This window comes from Nomascus leucogenys, chromosome 17, assembly GCF_006542625.1.
Source record: "Nomascus leucogenys isolate Asia chromosome 17, Asia_NLE_v1, whole genome shotgun sequence".
Lineage (NCBI taxonomy): Eukaryota > Metazoa > Chordata > Mammalia > Primates > Hylobatidae > Nomascus > Nomascus leucogenys.
In genome coordinates, this window is record NC_044397.1 from 12,887,203 (window position 1) to 12,908,457 (window position 21,255).

General features: G+C 35.5%; 1 protein-coding gene across 2 annotated transcripts in view; it reads left to right on the forward strand.

Moving 5' to 3' along the window:
* Positions 1-4,656: 4,656 nt before the first annotated feature.
* Positions 4,657-21,255, forward strand: part of SLC38A11 (solute carrier family 38 member 11) — a 57,208-nt gene continuing 40,609 nt past the window's right edge. The window contains exons 1-5 of one of the 2 annotated variants that reach the window (XM_030796053.1): positions 4,657-4,915; positions 5,376-5,490; positions 14,264-14,398; positions 15,358-15,423; positions 20,382-20,488. In XM_030796053.1, the coding sequence (XP_030651913.1) occupies positions 4,877-4,915; positions 5,376-5,490; positions 14,264-14,398; positions 15,358-15,423; positions 20,382-20,488 (462 nt within the window). In that variant the 5' untranslated portion in view covers positions 4,657-4,876. Of the gene's footprint in view, positions 4,916-5,375; positions 5,491-7,351; positions 7,413-14,263; positions 14,399-15,357; positions 15,424-20,381; positions 20,489-21,255 lie in introns of those variants that run through there. The other variant, XM_012496293.2, reaches the window with a different exon arrangement.

Consider the following 21,255-nt stretch of genomic DNA (forward strand, 5'->3'; position numbering starts at 1 on the left):
ATTATCTCACATTTTTGTGGGCCAAGGCTTTGGGAGCAGTTTGGTTAAGGGGTCCTTGCTAGGGTCTTTTCTGTTTTGAGACAGAGTCTCACTCCATCACCCAGGGTGGAGGACAGTGGCACGATCTCGGCTCACTGCAACCTCTGCCTCCTGGGTTCAGAGGATTCTCCTGCCTCAACCTCCTGAGTAGCTGGGACTACAGGCGTATGCCATTGCACCCAGTTAATGTTTTGTATTTTCACTAGAGATGGGTTTTCACCATGTTGGCTAGGCTAATCTTGAACTCCTGACCTCAGCTGACCCACCTGCCTCAGCCTCTCAAAGTGCTAGGATTACAGGCATGAGCCACCACACCCGGCCATTGCTAGGGTCTTTTATAAGGTTGCAGTTAGGATGCTGACAGGGGCTGCAGTCATATGAAAACTTGATTGGGGCTGGAGTATCCCCTTTTAGTATAACTCACTCACTTGGTATTGGGAAGAGGCTTTACTTTCTCACCATGTGGGCCTTTCTCCATAGGTGGTTTCAATTTCCTCATGACATAGCAGTTGCTTTTTCCCAGAGTGAATGGTCTGAAAGAGAACAAGGCAGAATTCACAATGAATTTCACGACTTAATATCAGAATGTACACACATCACTTCTGTCATATGCTGTTCATTTGAAGCAAGTCACTAAGTCATACCTGCGCTCAAAGGAAAGGGCATTAAGCTTCACTTCTTGAAGAGAGAATGTCAGAGAATTTGTGGATATATTTTAAGACCACTACAAAGCCTATATCCACAAAAAGAAAAAAGAACAACACATACATACAGAGACACATATAATATTAGGTTGGTGCAAAATATTAGGTTTTGCCATTACTTTAATAGCAAAAACTGTAATTACTTTTGTACCAACCTAATATATTGAAAAAAAATCTTTAAAATAAAGTTATCACTGGGAGTGGAAATAACTGAACATTTAAAATTTCTCCTTTTTATTTTTTCTACTTAAAAAAAGCAAACATTTTTCTTTTGTAATTAAACAAAAAGGAAAGGTTTTGACAGAGATTTGTGGTCAATGTGGTGGTGAAAATAATTTTATTAATCAATAGATCAACTTGGTCAGATTTGATATCTTTAGAATATTTTTTCTGATTCACGAATAAGGTATATCTCTCAATTTAGGCCTTCTTTAATGTATCTTGATTGTTATATTTTTCTTTGAAGAGATTGTGTACATTTTTCTCTTTGATTGGATTTATTCCTTAGTATTAGATATTCTCTGACACTATTATATACTTTTTAATTACAATATCTAGTTGTTTGCTGTTGCTGTAGAGAAATTAATATATTTTTAATCTAATCTTATACTAATCAGCTCTCTAAACTCTCTATTTCTAATTTTTTTCTCTTAGGTTATTTTGGATTTTTCTATATAAACAATTTTATCACCTAAAAATGATGACAGTTTTATTTTTAGCTTTCCAATTCTCAAACCTCTGATTTCTCTTTTATTTCTTATTACTTTAGGAACTCCAATATCAAGTTAAATAAAAGTCACAATCATTGATTTTTTTCACTTCTGATTAAATGGGAATGCTTCCAAAATTTCCCCATAATGAAAATATTTTGCTATAGTTTATCACTATCAAGAAGTTGTATTATATTTTTTATTCACAAGGTTTTTTTTAAATCAAGAATTCAACATTATCAAGTGTTTATCCTGAATACAGTGAAATAATAACATGGTTTTTTCTTACCTGCTAATGTTGGAAATTATATTTATAAACTTTTTGTTAATTAAGCTATCCTTTCATAGTTGGACTACACTCAACTTTTTTATGATATTGCTAACTTTTCGTTAACAGATAGATTCAATTTGCTAATATTTTCCTTGGAATTTTTGCATATATATATTTTTGAGTAAAATAGGCTTATAATTTTTCCTTCTCAATGCACTTGTATCAGGATTAAGATTACTAATATTAAAACTAACTTCACAGAATTAAAAAAAATTTCAAAGAGAGAAGCTGGGAGAAGATATGTACAAAACATATAACTGACACAGGGTTGCCACCCCAAATATATAAATTATGCTTACAAATCAACAGAAAAAATTCACAAACAAAATCAAATGGGCAAAAAAAATGAAATTCACAAAGACAACAATGGAAATATTTAATTACTATATAAAAGATCTTCTACCTCAATGTAAATTAGGATAAAATACAAATTTATACAATAATTATACACCACTTAAAAATCCAGCAGAACAATTAAACTTAAAACATAGATTAAGTAAGTCCTGGTGTTGCAGACAACATAGAAAAACAAGAATTTCACCTCTGTTGGTAGAAGTGAAATTCATGTTATCAATTTGCAAAGCAATTTAAAAATATTTAATGAAGGCCAGGCACAGTGGCTCACACCTGTAATCCCAGCACTTTGGGAGGCCGAGGAGGGTGGATCAACTGAGGTCAGGAGTGTTCGGTGGCGCAGACACGTAAGGTACCACAAGATGGCGACAGTTCCGGGTTCTTCCTCCCTCTCCACACCTGACGCAATGTTAAACCCGCCAAGAAAGACCCAATAAGAAAATAACACCTCCCCCTCCCCCCGCTCCCGCCCCCCAGACCCAATCATCGATACCCACGTAGCCCTAAGGGATATAAATATCCCATCCCAACAGCACTCTCTCTCTCTGCGCGACCTGACCAGACTCTGCTAATAAAGATCTCTTGACTGCGTTTGGCCTGCTCTGGGTCTGCCTTTACTCTTTCAAGGAGTTAAAGACCAGCCTGGCCAACATGGCAAAACCCCATCTCTACTAAAAATACAAAAACTTAGCCGGGTGTGGTGGCAGGCATCTGTATTCCCAGCTACTCCTGAGGCTGAGGCAAGATAATCATTTGAACCCAGGAGGCAGAGGTTGCAGTGAGCCGAGGTCACACCATTGCACTCCAGCCTGGGCAACAAAAGCGAAACTCCACCTCAAAAATAATAATAATAATAATAATGAAGTTGAAAGTGTGCATGACCTATTACCTAACACTTCTACATCTAAAGAAACTGTCACTTTTATGCTCCGGAAGAGTGTAAAATGAGAAACAACCTTAATATCTTTCAGTAGGGGTAAGGCTGACTTAACTGTTAGATAAAATGAAAAAAACATATCTGCATATATCTACATCATACATGCTGAAAACAAAAATGCCAGTGGAAAAATAACATGTACAATATGGCACCATCTTTGTAAATGTTGAAAATACAAAAGCCAATGTTATATATTGTTTATGGCTATAAATGAATGGATTAAAATACAAAGCATGAATAGCAAAGATAACAATAACTTGATGAACCATGACTCCAGGGCTGAAGGCCTGGGGAAAGGAACGGAGAAGGTCAAGGGGTTTCCTATTGTGACACTGTGTTTACTTTTACAATGTGAAGAAAATATGGCAGCATGGTACATTTGATGGCAGAGTGTATATAAAGTTTATAAGTCTTTTGTTTTCCCACGGTTTTTAATTTTTTTATAATTATAAGTAAATATGTATGAAACAGAACCTCTTTAATTAGGTACAGTTGGCCTCTATATCCCCAGTTCTGCATCCATGCATTAAACCAATCCCAGATCAAAAATGTAGTTAGGACTAGGATGGATGTGTCTATACTGAACACGTACGGACTTTTTTCTTATTTCCTAAACAATACAATATAACAACTAGTTAAATAGCATTTACATTGTATTAGGTATTATAAATAATCTAGAGATGATTTAAAGTATGCTGGAGGATGTGCCTGGATTACATGTAAATACCATGCCGTTTAATATCAAGGACCTGAGCATTCCTGGATTTCAGTATCTGCAGGGGTTCCAGAACCAATCCCCTATGGATATCAAGGGAAGGCAGAATTTGGTAAGTATGATGGCATATCACCGCTCTTATTGCCCCTGAAACTGTTGTCTCATGCATTCTGTCTCTGATATTGAATACTCTCTGGGCTTGTTCCTTCATCTGTAATGTAAGAGGACTGAATAGGTGGTCATTGAAGATTCTTTCTAGCTCAGACACTGTAGGTGCCACCCCTTTCCCAAACCCTTGTACTCCTTCCTCTTTCCCCTTTCAAGGTTCATTACCTGAATCCAGTAATAATCCACCTTCATTTTCTCTATCGCTCCTTTTTCTAAAAAGTTACCAGGAAGTGTTTGACCAAAGCATGCTCAGTAGTCAAGTTTGCTAAAACCCTAGGAAAGTTTTTGTTTTGCTATTCATTTTCTTATGAGTCTTTCCATTTCCATTACAATAAAAGTCCCAAATTTTCACTCGTCGTCTCTGCCATTGAAGAGGGGTAGCGAGGAGGAGGTGCTAATAGGGAAGATGTCCCATGGGCCCAAGGGTGCTTCTGCGTTCTTACCCAGGCTTCAGACCCCAGCAAAGGAGCAGCTAACTTAGGACGGACTGCAACGAGGCGGTCATAACTGTGAAATCTGGGCAGGGCAGCGTGGGTGGAACAAGTTGTCCTCTGCCGCTCCGGGGAAGAGTAGCTCTCCCTGTTCTCTGAGGGAGGCGGGGGTGTGGAGTGGAGAGGCGGGGAGACAGGGCTGCCCGGATCAGAAACATCCTGCAGCATCTCCGCATCCGGAGGAAAAACACATTTGTCTGGGCGAACTCCGGTGGAAAAGCGCCCCAGGCTGCCACAGCCTAGAGATCTTGGGGCTGCAGCCCTCGCGGCCTGCCGAGGGAGCAGGGGGCGCCTGTGGAACTGGCTCCCTGCAGCTCTGCGGCTACACGCGGACCTCGGCTGTGTGCGAGGTGGCGGAGGAGGCTGGCCGGGTGCGAATCCGTACCCAGCCCCAGCGTTTGCCACCTGCCCAGGACACAGCTCAGCCATGGGCTACCAGAGGCAGGAGCCTGTCATCCCGCCGCAGGTAAAACTAGCGACTGGGCAGGTTCTGAAGCCAGTTTTCCGGAAATTTCATTCACCTTGCAACAGGTCAGGTCACCTACCTTCACCTGGGCTCTTGGTTTAGCACCGCAAAAAGTTCTCTGGGAGAAAAAGTTTTGCCTTAATCTGACTTTTTTTTTTTTTTCTTAGCAGTCACTTTAATTTCACAAAATCATATCACTGAATTGCTAACAGATCCTGTACTTAGCAGCTGGGACAGCTGTAATCTGGAAATTTTAGGATGGAGTTTGCTTACCAAGCTCTGTTGAATTACTAGCTATTATTGCTATTCTTTATTTCTGTTATCCCGGCATTATTTTATTTTCATTAGTGACATTACTTATTATTACTAGAAAATCGTGCTAGTATCCTGCATTACATATTTGTTACTTTTCTAATTTTCTGAACTAGTATTTGCTTATAATTGCTATTTCATCTATTAGAGAGATCTAGATGACAGAGAAACCCTTGTTTCTGAACATGAGTATAAAGAGAAAACCTGTCAGTCTGCTGCTCTTTTTAATGTTGTCAACTCGATTATAGGATCTGGTATAATAGGTAAGTGTATTTTGTTTTGGTTTAAATTTTAAGTGAAAGGGCAAATTTTAAGACTCGCTACGCTGCTAGTGTTCATTAATGATTTTTAAAGAAAAAAAGACTTAAATAAGAAAATTGGTAATTTTCTTCCATAAAAGCCTTCCTTTTTTTCTAGTGTAACAGTATGTATGCGTGTCTTTTATGCTGAAGATGGGGCTGTAATTCACACTGTTTCCACAGTTGAGAGCATTTTCCACATGTGGTAGATTAAGGTTAAACTGCATATGGGTGATGGTGAATCATTTTTCTGTAGGTTGTGTGGTTGATTGCTAGTGTTACCAAATGTACTTTTTCCACTTACTGAAGTGTCCATCATTATTTGAATCATCTTTCTTTAACCTTCTAGAAGTATAAAACTTCCAGATATTTGTAAATGTTGGAGGTGAAAAGTTGAATATGAAAACATACCAATCTTATGAAAAATTAAATTCATACATTCTTTACCTATCTATACAATGTTAAATTTTAAAGTACAAAATTATTACAATGTATTAATTTTAAATATCATTTAGTCAACAATGCAAATTTGTTAATTGAAAATGCGTATAATTTTCCTAATAAAGGACCCATACAATCAGAATTAAAATAAATAAATAGCTCAGATTTTCCCATTGTGTTAGAAGCAAGGGAAATTTACTGAAAAAAGTTAAAAGTGCATTGCATTATAGTAATAAAAGCAGCTATATTTTCAGTGGTTATTATTCTTTTTGGTATCTGAAAACACTCTATCTCAGAAAAGACAAGAAGAAAACAAAATCCTGCAAAATGCAATACTTTTTGAGAATACAATGTTTTATAAAGCTGCGACATTTTTGTCTCTGTCATCACCTGAAAATTAAACATTTATCTGGATTGAGTTACTTTTCTTACTCTTGAGTTACTTTTCTTACTTTTCACCAGTTAATATGGTCCTTGATTTTACATTTTTCTATAGATAGTCTTTTTTTTTCTCCAAATGATACATAAAATGGAGTTACCTGAGGTAAAGTAGAAGGAAACAGGGACCAAGACTTGTTTACAATTCTACCTCCATGTACCATGAAGGTATGAGCAGCTGTACTTAGAAGAATTCTAGAGTTAATTCCTGATGTGAACGTGTTAAGCTAAGCCATGTCAGCAATGCTAAACAGTACCACTGCTCAGCAGCTTGTTTGCTTTTCTTTAAGGGAAAACTTTTCAGAGAATAAAAATTTTGACTGGAAATATGTTAACTGTGTTTGTTTTAAATATTTTATTGTCCATAATCTAAAGTTGTCAATTTCCCCCAACATTATAAGAAATAATTTTATGTACCCCTTTGAGCATTATAAAAAATACTTTCGCCTTCTCATTTTTCTCCCATTTTTTTCCTACGTAGTAGCCCCATTTTGACTCCAGAGTCTGTCTTTCTTAATATTCCATAACCCTTCTGTGCTCCTTATTATCCTCTCTGCCTTCTTGGCTAGCAGGTAAGGAAGGATTTGAGGTAATGACTTTCCACATATTGCAGGGCTATGTCACTCTTACCCTGAAGTAAATGTTATTTGTGTGAACTGGCATTTGTTTTTCATTTGCTGCTTTCTAATTCTTATTCCGTCACCTCAGAAACTTGCTCTCTTAACTTGTCCCTAAGCTAATAATATTTTATTCTGAAATAAGTATTAATACCTAACATTTAATATTGATACTGTCCTGTGTGCAACTTACAAATATGTCATATAAGTATATAAATTGACTTTACCTATTATATGCAGAAATTGAAGTGGGAAGTTTCTATATTTCTAGCTTTCTTGTTAATGTGTAGGGTGGGGCATTTTATGTTTTTTCAGGATTGCCTTATTCAATGAAGCAAGCTGGGTTTCCTTTGGGAATATTGCTTTTATTCTGGGTTTCATATGTTACAGGTAAAATACTATATAATTTCTTATTTCTGCAACTTCAACTGTGCAATAACTACACACACACACACACACACACACACATGCTGCAACTGAATTTCCTAGTTAATTAAAAAGTGCATCAAAGAATCCTAAAGAATTTAAGCATTTATGCCTCAGGAGATTTACTTTTCTTACTAATCCTTTAAACAGATTAGAAAAAGTAGAATAGCATTATATATTACCAAGCCTAAATCCTTTTCATGTGCCTTTTTCACTTTCTGCAGAAAGTAGTAGATGGGGAAGTCATTTTAAAGCTTCATTAAGGCTAAGAGAAGACTGTGCTCTGAAAGTGCAGATAGCAGGGCTTCATAGGCAGATGTGTGTGAATGAGCAACCTTATTCAGCTGTTGTTTGTGGAGGTAGAAATGAAGCTCTGGTGATCAACCAGCAGGGCTCATCAAGCCTCTCCGCCTGGCTTATGCCTGCCCACACTCATTCCCACCCACGTTTTGTCACTCTCCCATTTAAATGCAGGCTTTACAACTCATAATCATCTCTTCTTTTTGTTGTCTGTGTCATCTGACCATCTCACCTTATGACAAACACGGCGTCTTTCCTCTACCTTAGGATCACTGTGAAAGAGGTGGCAATGATCAAAAACAGACACCACTCACAGGAGTTGCTGCTGTGGTGGATTAGATGCCCTTTTACCAGCTAGTGCAAAACACCTCAGCTGCCCTCTGTTCTGGAGTGTTGCCCTGGGCCTCAAGGGGGTCTCCTTGCCTCCATGAGGGAGTAACGTGTGGTACAGTTGGAGCTCCAGGGCTCCACCACCGCAGTACTTGCTGAACTCTTCACCTTGCCCTGTCCTCTCAATTCCCCTTCTTCTGGAGCACTTCATCCACAGACCCCTTGCCCAAGAATGTCTGTCTCAGCTCTGCTTTTAGAGATCCTGCCAAGATGCCATCTCTTGTAAAACCTCAGGCTTCCAAGACCTGCCCAACACTCAGCTAGTTTTTTCTCAGGCTGACAAAGGGACAGTAAAGCATGAAATAGTTTCCAAATTCAAAGCTAGAGAGGCATTGAACTCCCTGCCTTCTTCCTACCACCCCCACCCTCAAGACCTAAACTGCTTCTAGTTATTACAGCTCTTAATTTATAACTTAAGACCCATAAATTAGCAGCATGGGACCTATAACTTTGTGCTTATTAAGAGTTGCTGGTGTTTAAAAATTTCAGTCTACTTATTGGGGCATTTATTACACTAAAAAAGAAATCTCATTCAAGGATTTGTCCCTGTCATTCTTAAATTTCCTGTTTCCCATCAGCACTGACAAATAATTAATTTCCACCATAATCACTATGGTTTAAGTGCATTGTAAACATTTACTCACATTGTAAACAGGTAGGTAGAAAAAATTTAAAAATATGCATCATCCACAAGTTCAGGACTTGAGGAGAATGAACAGTATACTAAAGCCAAGTCGTATTACATATAAATAAATCATAATGTGAATAACTTTTTCAAGTAATGCCATATATAAACCTATAACAATAACTGTGAGAAGTTCTTTGCAAATTCACATATTGCAAATTTACTTATTAGTGGAAATTACTAACTCATAAATTTACTTGCATGATCCAAATTCTTAAATTACTGATAAATAAAGGATGACCACATAAAAGTGAAAAAGATATATAGGCTGATTCATTTTTTTTCTTAATTAGGCTTTTAAGAGCAAAATCTACATGTAGGGTATAATGTTGAATTTTTCTTCAGATTGGAGCTATAATTAATCAGTGGTTTGCCTCTAGAATTATTATTTTGCCTTTTAAGGCCACTAATGAGGTATGTTCAGTTCAACAGCAAGTTTTTCTAAGTTCTGTTTTTATGTTGTGAAATGTTGGAGAACAAAAAGAATTATAAAAATTTACAGCAAATAATTCTAATTTGCCTTAAAATTTTCAAATTTGTTGATTAATGTAAAATAATTTTTGTCTGAGCATACAAAATTATTTAAAAGAAAATTCCTCTGTTAAGTAACAGATTCATTCATGAATTTTTAAAAAGTTGCATACAATATATTTAAAGGGAAATCAAAATATTATAGTGATTAATACTTAAGATACCTAAAACTTTTAAGGGAATACATTTGTAGCCTGTATTTTATAAGCAAATGAAAGCATTTACATTTATTATCAACTAAATTCTTAACACATTTTTACCTTTAAGCGATCATTTTGAACTTTTATAAAATGCTCAGTGTTCTCATCCCAACCATACCCTTCTTCAGCAAGCCTTCATACCATCTCTGAAATTGGTTGCCTCCTCTCTGTGACATAAGTATATATATTGTATATAAATTATATAAGAATCAATGAGAATCAATGCCAACTCTGTTGCCAGTAACTTCAGACCTTGGCTAAGCCATTTTAACCTACTGAGGTCCAAATTTTCTCCTCCAAAAAAGTAAAACATAAACACCTACCTCAAAAAGATTTCACATTATGGCTGCATTATTCTCAGCATCTAGCTCATTGATTCTCCTTCTTGACCAGTGACCTGCTGTTCAGTTTTCCTGCCTCCAGCATCTGTCTACTTTCTCATCAGTCCTCCATACTGCTGCAAGTTATTTTTATAAAACCTCAGCCTGAACTCTGTAAACTCCCCTAATCAAAACAATCCGAGTTTCTGTAAGGACAACAACAACAACAACAACAAAAATATTGCATTTAAATTCCTTCATAGTTTGGCCATAGTCTGCATTTTTAGTCTCATTCCAATTATTCTAACTGCTCTCTCACTCTGTGACCAACAGTCTCATGCAGACATTCTCAGCCATCATGGAGAATTCTGTTACCCAGAGACAGAATGAGCTTTCACACCATCTTCCCATTGATAGTCCTCCTGCCTGACATTCCTTTTCTTCTCTACCTGGTGAAACCTTGTTCTTCCTGCAAGGCATTATTCAACTTTTTTGTGAAGCAGTTCCTAATTTTAAGCAAAGGAAGTAGAATTTATTGATATGTCCTTTGTGTTTGCAGGATATTTTAAAAAATACTTCTTAGGACTGGGCACAGTGGCTCACCCCTGTAATCCCAGCACTTTGAAAGGCCGAGGCACGTGGATCACTTGAGGTCAGAAATTCGAGACCAGCCTGGCCAATAGGGTGAAACCCCGTCTCTACTAAAAATACAAAAATTAACTGGATGTGGTAACTCACGTCTGTAGTCTCAGCTACTCAGGAAGCTGAGGCAGCTGAGGCAGGAGAATCGCTTGAACCCGGGAGGCAGAGGTTGCAGTGAGCGGAGATTGCGCCACTGCACTCCAGCCTGGGCAACAGAGTGAGACTCAGTCTCAACAATAAATAAATAAATAAATTTAATTAAATAAAAATATATTTATTAGGTCATTTATCACATTAAATTGGAATCCGATAGGTAGATATATAGCAATCCTGCTATATTGATCACTGATTCATTCAACAAATATATACTGATCACCAGTGTGCCAGATATAGCAATGAGGAACATTATCCCTGCCTTTTTGAAGCTCACAATATAGTGTGCCAAGCAAGAAAAAAAAACATAATTATACTACTTTATTAAAAAAACCATAATAAAAATATGTACATGATGACAGAAACTGGCATTTAACCTAGCCTCAAAAGAGCAGGAATGTTCTAGGGAGGAGGAGACACTTCCTCTGAGTATTTATCAAAAAAAAAAAAAAATGAGTTAGCAGAGAAAATGGAAGCAGATCGAAATGTGGGAATGCAAAATGCAACTGAACAAGTGATTTAGTCTGGCTAAAGTGTAGGGTTGGTGTTTGCAAATGGAGAGAGGGGCAGTTGGAGAGGTTTGCAAAGGCAGATAGGAAGCCTCTCATGTAATGATAATCATTACCACTTCCTGAGCTAGATGCTGAGCATAATGCAGTTGTAATGTGAAATCTTTCTGAGGTAGGTATTCATGTTTTACTTTTTTGGAGGAGAAAATTTAGACTTCAATAGGTTAAAATGACTTAGCCAAGGTCTGAAGTTACTGGCAACAGAGTTGGGATTTTAATTAAGCTCATGGATTCTGAGGCCAGACTACTACGGCCTAAGTACTGATTCTTATTTTACTACTTCTGTAGAGATCAATTTACTTAACCTTCATGCCTCACTTTTGTCATCTGTTAAATGGGCATGATAATAGCGCCTACCTCTGGTTGTTGTGAAGATTAAAAATAACTAGTATTTGTAAAGTATTTGGAAAAAGACCTACCACACAGAAAAGCATTGTGTAAGCATTTGCTAGTAGTTTGTGGTTGTTATCATTATTATCTGACTCCAAATACAATACTTTTCCCACTGTCACATGCAGCTTGTCAAAAATAAGTAGAAACAGTGTTAGTTCCCACTCAGCTTCTACAAGACAGTAGGCATTGTGGTGGACATTTAAACACCATAATCTTCACACCACTCTTCAAGGGTGCCATATTGCCTTACTTTACAGATGAGCTCAAATCTTTCACCCAAGGCCACACAGCTAATAAATAATTTTTATCCAAAGGCATTAATGGGTCTCCCTGAAATATTTTAAGCAGAAGACACAATTAGATTTATGGTAACCTATGGCCAGATCCACCTGGTGGAGGGAAAATGTTGAGACTGTCTTGGTAGGAAGGAGAAATCAAAGGTGTCTTGGTTGGGGGCCAGATTGGTGGGTAAAAGAACTATTAGGGGGTTATTGCAGTACTCCAGACAAGAAATTATGAAGGCCAAAGCTCTACCATAAGGCAAGTTAAGATTACAAATTAGGGGCTACATTTGAATAATTCTGATGCAATAGTTAATAGACTTAGTAACCACAGGAATATAGAAAGTAATGAAATAATTTAATGATTAATAAGATAAGTCTGGGGAAATTCTTAAGTTTCTGTTGATACTAATTACAGATTGGAGAAATATGGATAGAGAATCAAATTCCAGAACCGATAACCAAATTAGAATTTATATATTTTAAAATTAAGATGCCTATGAGATCTTAAAGGCAAAGTATTTATTAGGCAGCTGGCTGTAGAAGTCTGAAGTTTTGAAGGGGGTCTGACCTGGAAACACAAATTTAGAGGTTACTAACATCTAAATGAAAATTGCAACCACAGAATAAGTGAGATCACACTAGTACATCTTGAAGGGTGAGAAAAAAGGCCAGGCGCGGTGGCTTACACCTGTAATCCCAGCACTTTGGGAGGCCTAGGCAGGTGGATCACCTGAGGTCAGGAGTTCAAGACCAGGCTGGCCAACGTGGCAAAACTCCGTCTCTGCTAAAAATACAAAAATTAGCCAGGCGTGGTGGTGGGCACCTGCCATCCCAGCTGGTCAGGAAGCTGAGGCAGGAGAATTGTTTGAACCTGGGAGGCGGAGGTTGAAGTGAGCCAGGATGGCACCACTGCACTCCAGTCTGGGGGACAGAGCAAGACTCCATCTCAAAAAAAAAAAAAAAAAGTGAGAAAAAAAAGTCCAAGCATCCAGGACTTGAGTAGAGTAAAATAAACTGGTGAAAAATTGAGTATAAATGACCAAAAAAGTAGGAAGAAAACCACAAGAAAGAGATGTCACAAAGGCCAAAGGAGAATGGTTGAGAAAAAAAAGGAATGATCAACAACAATGAAAAACAGTGTTCCAAAAGAGCAAATAAGAGTAAGATCTAGGAGGTATCAATTGGATTTATCAACTTGAAGATCACTGATGATCTTGTTGAAAGAAGTTTCACTGACATGGGAGGGAATCAAGGGGAAACCATATTGCAATGGCTTGCATTTTAATGCATTTCCATATTACTTAATGGATAAAATTGAGAAAGAGAAAAAAGAGAACAAGTATCTCACATTGTGCGTAGCTGTGTACCAAATACAACTGCAGTGTCTTTCTGTAAAAAACATTGAGTTAAATGAAAACAATGAGGGAAACTGACTTTTCATTATATAATTTCTGTATATATCTATCTTTAACTTCAATCGAAGTTTCTTAAAATGTAAATTTTTTTTTTTTTTGGAGACGGAGCCTCGCTGTGTTGTCAGGCTGGAGTGAAGTGGCAGAATCTCGGCTCACTGCAGCTTCTGCCTCTTGGATTCGTGCAATTCTCCTGCCTTAGCCTCCCAAGTAGCTGGGACTACAAGTGTGTGCCACCACACCTGCCTAATTTTTGTATTTTTAGTAGAGACGGGGTTTCACCACATTGGCCAGGGTGGCCTCGATCTCCTGACCTCGAGATATGCCCACCTTGGCCTCCCAAAGTGCTGGGATTACAGGCGTGAGCCACTGTGCCGGCCAAAAATGTAAATTTTAACAGCAAAATTTCATAGAGTGTCTCTTTCTTAATCATAATAACTATAAAATAAAGTTACTAATTTTATTATATTATAAAACAAATGCTCTGACTCTCCTAAATGTATTGTTTTCTAAATGCTACCACACCTTTAATTCTCAATCTTCACACATTGAATACTATGAAATATTTGATTACCTACATCCTATTCCTTGACAATTGAGCCTCAACCTGATAATATTTGCTGCGTTGGTTACATCAGGAAAGTAAAATGGAACACTGGCAGTTTGACTCGAGTCTGTTTTCTTTTCTGTCCTGTTCTTTGCATGGGTATGTTAAGTATATATTTGCATCTTGATTGAAAAATATGTAACTGGAAACATTACTGTTTAATAAAAGGTAATGTTTTATGAAAAGAAAGTTAGTCTGGCTCTGCTAATACTGCAGCATTAAATTAAATGCTTATTTAAAATTTCCCTTTTTTGATGGTAATTAAGTTAAAACATGAAAAATATTTGTATTACATGTAATCTGACATTTAATTGATGTTCTTGCCACAGACTTTTCCCTTGTTTTATTGATAAAAGGGGGGGCCCTCTCTGGAACAGACACCTACCAGTCTTTGGTCAATAAAACCTTTGGCTTTCCAGGGTATCTGCTCCTCTCTATTCTTCAGTTTTTGTATCCTTTTATAGGTAAGTTGACTGTGAAGATAAATATTGCAATTAAGTGCATAAGCATATGGTCATTTCTGAATAAAATACTTTTAATAGTCATTAAAGAATATCACTATAGCAGTTGAAATCTTTCCCAAATTAAATGTTTACTTCTTTAACCATTTTCTTCCTTATTTTCTGGTCCTTTTGATTTATTTTCTGACTATTTGTTTTAAATAAAATGAGGGTTATTTTCACTGGGTTAATGTTTGGGCTTTTTGTACTTGGTTAAAAATTGAATGACCTAGAATAAAGAGTGAATAAGAGAAATAACACATTTCTTGTAAGGCTTAATACTTTAAAAAAAAAAAAAAAAGCAAAGGATTTGTGGAAGTCATGTAGCAGGCCAATGTGCTATTTAAAGTTTATACCATAATGGTGAGAATGTCACCTAACACTTCTTAAAAAATGAAATGTTAATATTCACCAATGGCCAAATTGACTTCATTTTTAAAAATCAGTACTATGGAAGCTATTGTTCAAACCACTAGTTCCATATGTCTCCACAGAAGGCTAAGAATATATTTCCCAAAAATGTCTTACTTTTTTAATGGAGGGGATATATTAGTGTCTTCAAATTTTTCTATTATTATTCCTCACTTTATGCAGTACATGTGTTCCTGAAAAGGGGTTTGGAAACTGAACTTTAACAACAAAATCAATTGCATTTTTAATAACTACCAAAACTTGCTACTTAAAGGTATTCTAAGATGAATCAACTTGTAAAGAGAAAATCTTTTTTTAATACAAATTGATACTGTACCATAGATCTGTTGTCCAGTTATCTTTAAAGTTGTCCAAATTAATAATCATAATATACATTTGAAAGCAGTAGGATTATTCCAATATTTGGGAAGTAATAACTGATTGCTTTCAAAATATTTAGGATGAAAGATGAGATGGCTTATTGATGACTCTTATTTTAATTATGTTTTTAGCAATGATAAGTTACAATATAATAGCTGGAGATACTTTGAGCAAAGTTTTTCAAAGAATCCCAGGAGGTAAGTCAAAATAAAAATTGTAAAGATTTAAATATATTTATTTTATATAGATATTTATAGTTAACATGGTTCATAATAATTTATAAATAAAAAATTTGAAAGTGAAATTATTGGATTACTTCAGGTATCTCACAATTTCCATGATCCATTCTGATCTTAAAGTTTTGATCTACTTTTACACATAATTTAGTTCCTATTTAGCTGTTTGAAAAAGTGTTGTTACTATTTATATACTTAGAATACTTTATATTTTAAATTTTTTATGCTTCATATCACCAGCTCTCTGGGCTAACATTTTTTCATGTACTATTTAAACTATGTGATTTCTTAAATAAGCAAGCAGACTATTTTCCCCATTATTTGTGTTAAGGTATAATTTAATAGAGTAAAACTAATCCTTTAAAATCTATATTCTGTGGCCAGGCATGGTGGCTCACGCCTATAATCCCAGCACTTTGGAAGGCAGAGGAGGGTGGATCACTTAAGCTCAGGAGTTCAAGACTAGCCTGGGCAACATAGTGAAACCTCGTCTCTACAAAAAGTACAAACATTAGCAGGACATGGTGCCTACACCTGTGGTCCCAGCTACTTGGGAGGCTGAGGTGGGAGGATCACTTGAGCCCAGGAAGTGGAGGCTGCAGTGAGTGTGATCGTGCCACTGCCCTGCAGGTTGGGCAACAGAGTGAGACCCTGTCTCAAAAAAAAAAAAAAAAAAAAACTATATTCTGTGAGTTTTGACAAAGGCATAGAGTCATATAAGCACGGCTGCAATCAAAATACAGAATGACAAGCCAGGCACAGTAGCATGTGCCTGTAGTCCCAGCTACTCCAGAGACTGAAGCAGAAGGATTGCTTGAGCCCAGGAGTGTGAGCCACATAGAGAGATTCTGTCTCTAAAAATAATAAAAATAATGCAGAACAATTCCATCGCTCTCTCCAGTTTTCCCTATTTCCCTTTGTAGTCAAACCCTAATCTCCAGCTCCCTCTTCCAACCTCCTGATGAGATTTCTCTCCCTACAGTTTTGCCTTTTTCAGAATGCTAGGTAAATGACATCATACCATATGTAGCTTTTTTGAGTCTGGCTTCTTTTGTTTAGAAAGGTGCATTTGAGGTTCAGCTGTGTCTTTTGATATATCAGTAGTTTGCCCTTTTTAACAAATTATTTCTGAGAAGCATTTCATTTTATGGATGTACAATAGTGTATATATCACCCAGTTCAGGGACATTTGTGTCGTTTCCAGTTTAGGGTAATTACAAAAAGCCAGTGTGAACATTCTCAAGCAGACCTTTTCAACATATTGCTACAACTCCACTCCCTGTTCAACTTTTCACTATGTCATGGTTTTTAGAATAATTCAGAGATCATGTGTCTTTTTGCTTTGAAGAGCTTCTCATCCAAACTACATAATCCCCATTTCATTGTGACACTCTCTATGGTTGCTATTACAGTTGAGGAGATTGATGCAAAAACACCTTTCCTCTTAGTGCTTGAATCACTCATTCTAGAGACATACAAAAGAAAATGAAACAAAACCTAGAGCTAGAAAGTACACCTATTCCTCACATAGGGTTTAGTGGAACTTGAAATCATGGCGACATAGCTATCAAATCACAGATTCACTAATGACCAGCTTTGTGACCTTGAGAAGGTTAGTTGTCCTCTCCGAGTTCCAGTTTCCTCATCTCTAAATTATGAATCAGAATATCATCTGCTTCATAGAATAGTTGTGTGAAGCAAAAGAGGTGAGACAGGTAGTTCCTGGCATACAGTAGACTTACCCAGTACTATTCGCCATTATTATTGTTACCCTGAACTGTCTGTAGCTTCTGTGCCAGCCCCCAAACCCCAAAGCATGAATGCATAAGCTGAGGCCACATGAGTGGGTAGAATGCTAAGGGAAAGTGGTCACAATATAATACAAGACATACAACATAATCTAGGTTATGTAAATTTTCTATTTGCATATACAAGTAAGAAAAAATAAGAAAGAAATACATTTACATATAAACTGCAGTTATCTTTTAATCATGAGATCCATGGGATTTTTGTTTGTTATTTTTCAAGGTTTTTTGTAAGGGTTTTTCTTTCCTTCTCTCTTTTCTCTCTCTCTCTTTTTTTTTTTTTGAGACAGGGTCTCAGTCTGTCACCCAGGCTAGAGTGCAGTGGCATAATTGGCTCACTGCAGTCCTGACCTCCCAGGCTCAGGTGATCCTCCCACCCCAGCCTCACAAGTAGCTGGGATTACAGGTGCACACCACCACGCCCGGTTTTGTAGAGATAGGGTTTTGCCATGTTGTCCAGGCTTGTCTCCAACTCCTGAGCTCAATCTGTCCACCTCAGCCTCCCAAAGTGTTGGGATTATAAGCATGAGCCATCTCACCTGGCCTCCAAGGTTTTTCAAAAGAAGATTACTAATTTAAAAATATATTTTATTACTGTATTTTCCTATTCGAAAAGTAGCACCGATTTATTTGAAAAATATTAGAAAACACAGACAACCAAAATGGAGAAAATAGAAAATACTAATAATCTCCTCCTCTTGAGACAACCAGGTGGAAACCATCCTTTCAACCCCCTCCTGTTTTTCCTCTTCCTTCCTTCCTTTTTCCTTTTTAATGTATGCTTTCAGAGTTTTAAGAATACATGTAATTTCAGATATTCATAAGAATAATATAACATTGTACATCTTGTTCTATAACATGCTTCTTTCTCTTAGTAATATTTTAAGAACATATTCTCATATCAAAACATAAATATATATATACTTTAATGGAAGTTCAGCATTCTGTACAGTACCTACTGTACAGTTAGAGTGACCACAATTAATTTACCTTTCCTTGATAGAAACATTTTGATTCTTAATTTTTATTGACTTTTAATTATACGAACAATGTATGAATAACACTCTTCATAAAATATTACAGAAAAGGCTAATGGTCCTTTGAAGCCCTCTTCCTGGTTATCAATTTTGTAATAATCAAAAATGACTTTTAAAAATGTAGGTCATATGGCAAAGAACACAACTTTATTCTTACAGCATCTTCACCATTTTGGGGTGTGACAGTTCATAATGTTCACTCTGTATATCTTGTGAGGCATAATATTATGCCAGAGTATTTTTAGAAGTAGACAGTATAAAATTCTTACCAAAGCTCTATTTTTATTCTGAAATATATCACTAATGTCTTAAATTGACAAGTAGGCAAATGTTTATACTTTTCTCTGGTAGCCAAAACCTTGGCTGTTGATATAAGTCAAAGTAACAAGAAATGTTGGTATAAAAAATAATATGTTTACATGCTTTTAAATTTTTTCAAAAATTTTATTTTCAAAAATTTCAATTTTCACCTTTCGTTACTGTTGTTTAAACATTTAAAATGCATACTTGAGTGCATTTTTGATAGATCCATATAGGTAATAGATCTCATTAGAGCATTAGTGAAAAACGTCCTTTATGCATATAGGATCCTCAGTTATTAAGCTCCTACCTGTTGATCATAGCACTCTGTGTCAGCGTTTATCTAGCCCTTAGCAACTTCCCAGTGAAGCAAAAGGTCTAAAGGGTAAATAGAAATAGATACACAAATAATTTGGTTCAAATTATGTTCACCACAAATATGTAAATAGTGAGTTCAGGGATTTTGGAATTGACTTTCCTGTTTTGTTGTTTTAATTCTTAATTTTATAATGACTATTTAGTTATGGCTGATTTCAACTAGTCCATTAATATTAATAATTAAATATTCCATATATAATATATATACACACATACACATATATACACACCATATACATATATATACTACATATATAGAAAATACTAATAATCTAATAATCATATATATAATACATATATGTGGTAAAAATTTATGTCATTTTGAAATTTCTTTCTTGAAATTTTCTTGTAAGTTTATTAGCCATCTAAGAAAATTAGTTTCATTGTTTAGGATAATAGCTTTTATTTTCTTACCACAATCATTCACTTATTTAAGACTGGATCTTTATAGACTTTAGACTATGCAGAAGTTGATGCACAACGGCTTGGTACCACTGAAGACATTGTAACAATATAACGACATGATCTCTGAGTGAAATTTAATATGAGCTAAAAATTTAAACAATAGTGTCTTCATTGAAATAGATATATAGCTCCTTAAGTGACTATTTTAATTAGCAGAGCTTTTAAAATATATAAATCCTGGTATGTTTCATTTCATGTTTAAAACTTCTGTTTATATGTGACTATACACACAACATATAATTATATATGATATATATATATATATAAAATTTTCTATTTGTATTTGACCATAGCCAAGAATCTGCAGTGTCTACCAGTTGCAGCAGCTTCCCTGTGACTTCTTCCCTATCCAATATGTTGCTTCTGCCATTCAGGGAAACCACTTTTTTCTTGACAAAAGTATAGAAATATATTAAATATTTTAATCTAAATCTTTATTTTTGAAATTTTGTTAGAGTATTACTGTCCAAGTCTCTTGCATATAGAAAAAAAAAAAAAACCTTAGAAAATGCATCATCCTCCTATAGCTTACTTTCTACCCGAAGGATTTTGTCATTAAAGAGTTTTGGGCAGGGAATGACATAATGTTTTTTACCTTAGAAAAGGAATTCTGTAGTTTCTGGGTGAAGAGTATACTATAAGAAGACAAAAGAAGGCAGAAGCATGAAAACTGTCAAGGAGGCTAGTAAAATAATTTCAATGTGAAATATTATAACATCATTTGAAGTATAAGTCATCCTGAAGTTTTTTCGTATTTGTATTTTTGTGATTTATTTTTATTTTTACATGTTTTTATGGAGAGTATTAACTCGAAATTATTGTAATTGAGGTAGTATTTATATTTAAGTAATTTTTATAAAATGCTGGGCTATTCAGTGTGTCACCAATGTGTTACTTATACCTGTAACATTTAATAATATTTATTGTGTTTTAGTTGATCCTGAAAATGTGTTTATTGGTCGCCACTTCATTATTGGACTTTCCACAGTTACCTTTACTCTGCCTTTATCCTTGTACCGAAATATAGCAAAGCTTGGAAAGGTAATTTTTACATTTTAAATGGGCATAGAAATGTACCTTGTTGCCTGCATAATCTACTGTCTACTTGGCAAAGTTCTTAATTACAGTATTCATCTTTAGTTTCTTCTAGTTTACTTAATGGTTATGCTAGAGTGAACTGTGTTTGAATCATTAGTTTGTGAGAACCGATGATTAAATAGTTGATGAGTATTAACTAAATATATTCTTCCTTTTTCCTTTTTAAGGTAGATACCTTGATGTCAGACAGCACATTTTAAATTTAGAAAATATAAAGAACTATATTTAAAGCAAATCTAATTTATTGGAAAAGTGTTCCATCTTTTGTGTAGGTAGTTTAAACAATTTAAAATTAAGAAGTAACAATGAATCACTTCAATGGCTTAAAATATATTTATTTGTAAATTACAATGTCTATTGTGCTTATTTTTCATCCAGTGAATTTAATTTTCAATGTGTTGATTGGTCAATTTTTGAGAATTTTGCCAATATTTATGATTCGTATTACTAAAGAGAAATACTGAACTCTTCTAATGAAAACAATTAAATAATTATTCAGTTCACTACAGATGCTCATTTGTACTTACTCTCAAGGAATATTTGCATTTTACCCAAAATATTATTGGTACTATGTCTACATAATGCCAAACATTCTGACAAGATATTTTTTTAAAGAGTTATTTATATAATATTTTTATATTCTATTTTGAAAAATCCAACATTTGACTGAATTTTACTTTTCACTGTGATGTTTGATGTTGTGTATCCAG